We start from the raw sequence: 7611 nt of genomic DNA on the forward strand, positions 1-7611 counted from the left end.
GGCGGCCGCTAAAACCCCGCCTTGTGCGTGCAGCCCGGCGCCGGCTGTGGCGAGACTCTCGCGATGATTCGACACGCGCCTCCCATTGGCTGGTGGGTGCGCGCGGCGGTTTTGCAGAGCGCGGGCTCGAGAGCTGCCCCACGCCTCAGGCCGGCGGGACCCGGGGATCGCTCTATCGCCCCGGTGAGTTGGAACTCTCGGCCCCTCCGAGGGGCTGCGAGGTGCGGGCTGTCCTCAGCCAGATCCTTCTCCATCCCACCTCTGCTTCCCTTCCTCCCTTTCGCTTCTTGAAAGCTGGCGCTTTACTTAGATTAAGTAACTACGCGATATCTTTCGAGTGGTGGATCTTCTTGGAAGAGTTGGAGGCAGTGTGTTACTTTTGTGCTTTCTGAACGCTATAATGGCAAAAAAATCCGAGAAACCCAGCAAAACCCACACCTGGTGTTTCTTAAATATTCTTACTGTGGTTTTGTTTTCGTTGTGTTCTGTAGAGACTGAGCTGTTCGGTCGCCCTTTCTAAGTGATTGAACATGATCCATGCACAGTAAGGCAACCAAATATATCTTTTCAATGTTTGGAGTAGTGACGTGGATGCAGAAGTTGAATGCACCATTAGCAGGTGTGCCAGCGATACCAGACTGGGAAGGGCAGCTGACTCTCGACGAAGAGAGCTTTGCGGAGAGATCTGGATATGTTGGAGCACTGGGCAATTATCAGTGGCATGAAATTTAACAAGAACAAATACAGATTCTGCCCCTGGGATGCAATAAACCTGGGCACAAGTATAAACAGGGAGAGGAGTGTTTGTAGAGCAGCCCTACAGAAGGGATCTGGGGGTGCTGGTTGGCAGCAGCTCAGGGTGATCAGCAGTGTGTGCCCGGGCAGCCAGGAGGGCAAACCCCATCCTGGCATGCATCAGACACAGCATCACCAGCTGTGACTGGGATCATCCTGCTGGATTCAGCCATGGTGCAGCCTCACCCCGAGTCCTGTGGGCAGTGCTGGGCCCCACAGGCTGACAAGGGTGGGAATGGTCCAGAGCAGAACAACAGAGCTGGTGGAAGGGCTGGAAGGCACATCCTGTGAGGAGCGACTGAGGGCTCCGGGTTTGTCTGGTTTGGAGAGAAGGAGGCTCAGGGGTGACCTCATTGCTCTGTAGAGCTGCCTGAGGAGGGCACCTGGAGAGGGAGTGATGGTCTGTTCCTGGCACCCAGCGACAGAAAAAGTGGGATTGGTTCAAAACTATTAGGGGAGGTTCAGATTTGACAACAGGAATTTCTTTACCAAGGACAACAATGCTTGTGAAAGGCCTAGAGAAAGTAAATGTTGTTAGGAGTCGTTGAGGGAGCAGGGCTGGAGAAAAGGAAGCTCAGGGGAGATGTTGCTCTCCACATCTACTTGAAAGGAAATTGATGCAAAGTGGTGGTCAGTCTCTGGGACTGACCTTAAAGTGTACCAAGGGAGGTTCAGGTTGGACATCAGCAATTTTTCACAGAAAAGATGTTTCAGCTTCCCAGGGAGATAATGGAGTCACTATCCTTGCAATTGTTCAAAAAGTGGTTGGACGTGGCACTTGGTGCCATGATCTAGTTGACGTGGTCATGTTCAGTCAAAGGTGGGACTCAATGATTTTGGAAGTCTTTTCCAACCTGAATGATTCTAATTCTAAAAACATGATCAGACACTGAAACAGGCTTCCTGTAGAGGTGGCTGATGCCCTAAACGTGTTCGTATTTAAGATGTATCTGGACAATATCCTTAGTAATGTGCTTCTGCTTTTGGTCAGCCCTGAATTGGTCAGGTGGTTGGACTAAATGATCATTCAATGTCCCTTTTGACTGAAATACTTCTGTTCTACTCTATTTGTGCAGAGCTACTTCCTAAACTAACAAGAAGTTAGAGTTTATTAGGCCCTGATGTCCTTGAAATGATAGCTGCCGAGACTTGGTGCTATTACAGTCAAGTCCTGCACTGAGTCTCTAGATAACAATGTTTGAAGCCAGCTTTCTGTTGTTGGGTACAGAGCTTTCAGGCATAGACTGAAAGTCATCCCTCTGATACATCTTGATAGACCACAGCTTGGTTCTGTATGTCCTCTTACTTCTGGTCATAACAGTGCTGGTGAAGTGGGAGCGTAAAATCTCAGGTCAATTTCTAAGAAAAACATTTGTGTTAATAGAAAATCATAAAATAAAAGAGGAAATATATTTTAAAACATACTGCTCTTTTGATTTGTTTTTTTTTGTCCATTCAATCTGTAAGAAAAGGGTCTAAGATATATTTCTTACTAAATCAACAGAAAAAAAGTGTGATTGTTTGTGTAACTCTCTGTACTTCTGTTATATTTTGCACATACCTTTTATGCTGATTGAAATGTTAAATGTTTGAAATTCCTGTGAATTTTATTGTCTGTATAAGTGTTTTTAAATTATTTTTTTTATATTATATGAGCGTGAAACTTGTAATAATTTCAGTTTTTGTCAGAAGATTAAATATGTCTTTTTAAATTCCATTTTAGGGAATTCAGTCTCTTAAGGTGAAAGAAAATGTCTACATCTAACATTGCAGCAAGAGTGGAAACTTGGCTTTCATCCACATGGCACGTTAAAGTTCCTTTTACATGGCTGGAAGCATGTATTAATTGGATCCAGGAAGAAAATAGTGGTAGTAATTTAAGTCAAGCTGAGATTAACAAGCAGGTATTTGAGCAGTGGCTTCTTACTGATCTGAGAGACTTGGAATATCCCATTTTGCCTAACTGCATCTTAGATACTCCCAAGGGAGAGTTATCAGGCTACTACTCCATACAGATTGATTCACTGGTGGATGTTAGCCAGTCAGCATATTCACAGTTGCAGAAGCTAAGAGGGAAAAGCACTGTAAATGAAGAAGTAACAGCCAGTACTCAGGCATTCCAGAAGCCCTGGGAAGCAAAACCTACTCGAATGTTGATGCTACAACTAACGGATGGCATACATCAAATTCAGGGCATGGAGTATCAGCCAGTGCCTGTTCTCTGCAGTAATCTTCCTCCTGGAACAAAAATCACTGTACAGGGCAATATTGCATATCGTCTTGGAGTTCTTCTGCTTAAAGCAGAAAATGTCAAACTGTTGGGGGGTGAAGTTGATACTCTTCTTGAGGATTATTGTCAGGAAAGAGTCCTTGCTAGATTGATTGGAGAAACTGAAAACCCTAATTCTATTGGACAAGCTGGACATGAACAGATATTTTCAAGGCCTGTGGATGAATTAGAACAGACTCTTGAGCCTTCAGATGAAGAGCTTTTAGCCAGCCTTGATGAAAACAATGAATTTACTTTAAACAACAGAAGATCTTTAGAAAGTGGATACTGTAGCAGAAGCAACAATTTTAATACAGCCTCAGATTCACTGACAGCACACAATGGTAATGTTTTGCAACAAAAATCTGGAAGTCCTTTGCCTCACTCAGATGAACAAGTTTCACCTCCCATAGAATATGCTGATGACTTTTTAAATGACTTTCCTTTAGAAGATGACTTTCTTCTGGAAGAAGAGATGCAAAGAGAAATGGAAGAAATGCCACCAGCGGGCGTAAACAGAAACATAGGTTTAATTACTGGCAGATTTCCACATATATCTAGAAGCTCTTGCAATTCATCTTTAAATGGCACTGGTGAAGAAGACAATGTGAATGAAAGAGATAAGCCCAGGGAAGCAATCAGCAAAGAAAAGAACATGGGACGAACAGTATTTGAGGAAGATGGAAATAGCATGAGTGACTTTTTGCAGCACGGGGGCTTACATCAGACGTGCAGTTCATCAGATTTTTCTTTGGAAAATCCTCCTGAGGAAGGGCAGAGTTTTACAGACCTAGATGAGAACAGATGTAAACACCAACACATTTCTGACAGCAGGGTATTAAATGATGATCCTGTATTTTCCTTAAAAATGGATGCAGAAGGAGGTCAGCAGAAACGTGATTCACAGATCTTTCCTTGCAAGGCAGTAGAGGCACATTTAGATTTAGATTCTCCACCTTTCACATATATTTCTCTTCTTGCAAAAAAACCAGAAACTGTTACAATTCTGAAAGTTAAATGTTTTATTGTCACTCTCACTGGAAACCTCACAAAAAGCAGTGGGTCCTGGGGTATAAAGGCAAAAATTTCTGATGGTTCTGCTTATCTTGAAGTAGATTTTGCTGATGATATTCTAACAAGTTTGATTGGCTTTTCAGTGCCTGAAATTAATAAGCTGAAAAAGGATCCAGCTTCACGTCTAAAACTTAAGGATGGTTTAGAGAAATGTCAAAAGCAGCTGATAGATCTCTGTTGTTTGATGACTATTGAGTTCAATCCATTTCAGTCTAAAGCTACTGTAATAATTCTCCAGGATGTTGATGCTGGGCATCTAGAACAGTTGAAGAAACGTTTGAATAAATAACACGTGCAAACTTGCAGACTGTGTGTTAGGAAATGTGTAAGTCAGATAGTCAGATTTCCCTTGAAGAACTCTTGAAAGTTAAAGTTAAATTGTGTGTCTTTTATCAGGAATTTTAATGTAAAAGTGAGTCAAGGATATTACTTGTTGGTGCAAAACTGGGCAGTTTGTTTCTTGTGGTGACAGTACTGGAATAAGATTTCATCTGTTTCTGTCTTGATTTTTTTCATTCTGCAAAATCCTGTGTGTTCTAGAGTGGTAATCCTGAGTAGCAGAATTTGTCAGGAAGTATATAACAGTGAACAAACCATCTTGTTATTTTACTTTTTTAGGTATTTACTTGATTTTTTAAAAGAAAGGGGACTCAGTTTTTTTCTTGGAGAAAATCAGTTGAATAAGTTTAAGTAAATTATTGTTCAAATACAGTCCATTCTGACTATGCCAATCTGAAGACTCACATCTATATTCACTGTGCAAGAACCTAAAGTATAGAGAAATGAAAGATTATCTTCTAAATATTCAGGTGTGAGGAAAAAAATCCAATCCTATCACAAAAGGAGAGAAAATATTTTTACAAGTAATTTAAAAGAAAGTCAGGTATTTTAAAGTGTTTATTAGCAGAAGATTATTATAACATATGGGGCTTCTATTATTTTTGTTATGTTAATATTAATCATTGGTAGTAGTTTTGAAACTGAAGGCAAACTCATTCGTTACTTCTTATGGTTACTTGACTAAGCTTTTTACAGAGTAGTCAAGTACTTGTGCTGCACATATTTATAATGTTTGTCTTGATTGATTTTTTTAAAAATTTCTGTTTCTAAAATAATATATTAAAGTTTTCATTTAAATTTTGGTAGATGCTGCTTAGTCACTACGAAAGAAAAATATATATTTTGTTTATAGAGTATAGAGTATGAGAAATTATTTGATTTTTTGTTTTTCTTTTTTCTTCTTTCCATTCTTTTCCTTTCACCTGTTTTTTGTTTTTGTTTTGTTTGTTTTTGTTTTGGGTTTTGTTTATTTGTTTTTTCCTTTGTTTGATTGGTTTGAGTTGGGTTGTTTCCCTGTCAATTTAAAAGAATTAATATTCTAGCAGGAGTAAGGGAACCAGTGACAGAAGCAGTCTGCCCAGTGTTGGGCGTGTTTGCAAAGAATGCAAAATTGGTGGCCAGAAGATGTAAATTGATCTGTCTGTGTCTTTTTCAAAACCTTTTCTTTCTCTGAACAATGTCTCTGAACAATTGAGATTTGCTGTGACAGATAATCAGTACAGCCTTATTGCTCAATCCCAAACTGAGGACCATGCTTGAAGACTTCAAGGAAGACTAGAGGTTATTTGCCAGGTAAGGCAAAAATGGAGGAAGGTGGAGCATGAGACATCTTGAGGGTTTTTATGCTTGAGGTGTGAGGTGTTTTAGGCTTTATTTTGTACAGTTTATAAGCACAAACATCCCTGTGTACCTTTCTTTCCATGCCCCTCCCACTGTGAAGAGAACCTGAGGAAATTATAACCCAGTGAGCCACCTCTGGGTTTATTTTCTGAGGTTTTTGGGAACAGTACATCATTTAAAACAGTAACAGCAAAAGCTTTTACCTATCTGGAACCTACATTACTGGATCTTGAGTTATAGTTTAGGAAAAATTGCTTATTGGTAGGAAACCAACCAAGTGTCGTTTCATGTAATCCTTGTAGAAGTTAATAGAGCTGGCTGTAAACCTTCAGTGCCGTTTTATGGAAATATTTCTCCTATAATGAGTTAGGAAACTTTCTTTGAAGTTTTTGCCTTAGCAAAAGGATGGGAGTCTTTAAACTTCAAATATGAATAATGTGCAGATTTTATTTTGCTTGTGCAAGGCTATATCATGTTACTCAAACTGCAAAATCAAATTAAGTATTGTGTTTGGTTTAGATGATGAAGTCACACCTGCCCCTCCTTTTTGTGCATTTGTGTTAATGTTTAGCTATGTCTGCTACAATAATTGCATGTGTCTCCTGTTCTCTTCCTCTCCCCACCTTCCCACCTTAAAGGAAATGCTACTTGTGTGACTTTTTCTTCTCCCTCATCCCCATTGTCCTTGTCTTCATTTTCAACATGCGTTCTCTGATGCGTGTGGTCCATTGCAAGCAAGAAGATCTCAATAAAGGTGTTTGCAGCATGACTGTTCTGCAGATATTTCAGTGAACTTTTCTGATGTATAAGGTTTCCAGATCTGTGTTCAAGTTTTTAGAATTAATGAGCAATAGTGCATAGCTTTTCCAACAAGAAAGGGAATGAAATTAGTGATACTGAGAAAGCATGCTTAGTTAAGAGCGGATGTCAAACAGAAAATGGTTTATGTGGCTATGTGTACCAGTCACTGGTTCTTGCCTTATCCACTTAGTTTGCTCTCAGAATCAACTTTTCTCTTAACAGTCTTAATGATTTGGTGCTGTGTGTATGCATGGTGGGCATATATTGCCTCACTGTACCTGGCAGCGGTGTGTGTCAGAGCCCTTCAGATAACCGGTGTTCTTATAGGCTGAATTTACAATGCAGGTTGCAACCCCAGTAGAGGTAAGGCCACATTTCTGGATAGTGCAAGAGTGCTCCTGTAGCAGCTGCTGAAGGCAATTGTCATGGCAGCTGCTCTCACAAGTTACAGTAATTTCACGAATACAAGCTGCACCAATTTGACTAAGATTTTGCTCCTAAACCGGAAATGCGGCTAATACTCAGGAGCGGCTAATATGTGAATAATTTTCTGACGTTTACAACCTCAGAAGTGCCAACCAGAGTGCCGAGCCAAGCTGCTGCAAAGTCGGCATTTTGCGATTGTTACAAATTGCTACTCTGTTGCACCGCGGGTGGAACCTGGCTGCCTGCAGGCAGCACAGGGGGCGGGGAGAGAGGCGAGAGAGCTCCCTCCTTCCCTCCTCTACCGCAGCCCGGGGGAGAGATGGGGGGGACCCGGGCCACCATTGCCGCAGCTCGGGGAGGAGAGGGGGGACCCGGGCCGCCACTGCCGCGGCTCTGGGAGGCAGCGGGGGACCAGCGCCGCCCCTGCCGCGGCTGTGGGAGGCGGCGGGGGACCCGGGCCGCCCCTGCCGCGGCTCTGGGAGGCGGCAGGGGGCTCTGTCCCCGCCCGCCGCCGCGGGAGCGATGGGGGGCTCTGTCCCTGCCTGCCACCACAGGGCAGCGCCGGG

The 7611-nt window shown here is 42.2% G+C and overlaps 1 protein-coding gene across 1 annotated transcript; it reads left to right on the forward strand.

Moving 5' to 3' along the window:
• The first annotated feature begins 96 nt into the window (after nucleotides 1-96).
• Nucleotides 97-5332, forward strand: RMI1 (RecQ mediated genome instability 1). The gene is made up of 2 exons (XM_033085498.1): nucleotides 97-183; nucleotides 2519-5332. Exon 2 carries the CDS (start codon nucleotides 2547-2549, stop codon nucleotides 4425-4427), a length of 1881 nt encoding a protein of 626 aa, XP_032941389.1. The 5' UTR covers nucleotides 97-183; nucleotides 2519-2546; the 3' UTR covers nucleotides 4428-5332.
• The last annotated feature ends 2279 nt before the right edge of the window (nucleotides 5333-7611 follow it).

This window comes from Catharus ustulatus, chromosome Z, assembly GCF_009819885.2.
Source record: "Catharus ustulatus isolate bCatUst1 chromosome Z, bCatUst1.pri.v2, whole genome shotgun sequence".
In the NCBI taxonomy this organism is placed as follows: domain Eukaryota; kingdom Metazoa; phylum Chordata; class Aves; order Passeriformes; family Turdidae; genus Catharus; species Catharus ustulatus.

Excerpts from the sequence above, each read along its gene's own strand:
- RMI1 (XM_033085498.1), top strand. The coding sequence starts at position 2,547 with ATGTCTACATCTAACATTGCAGCAAGAGTGGAAACTTGGCTTTCATCC.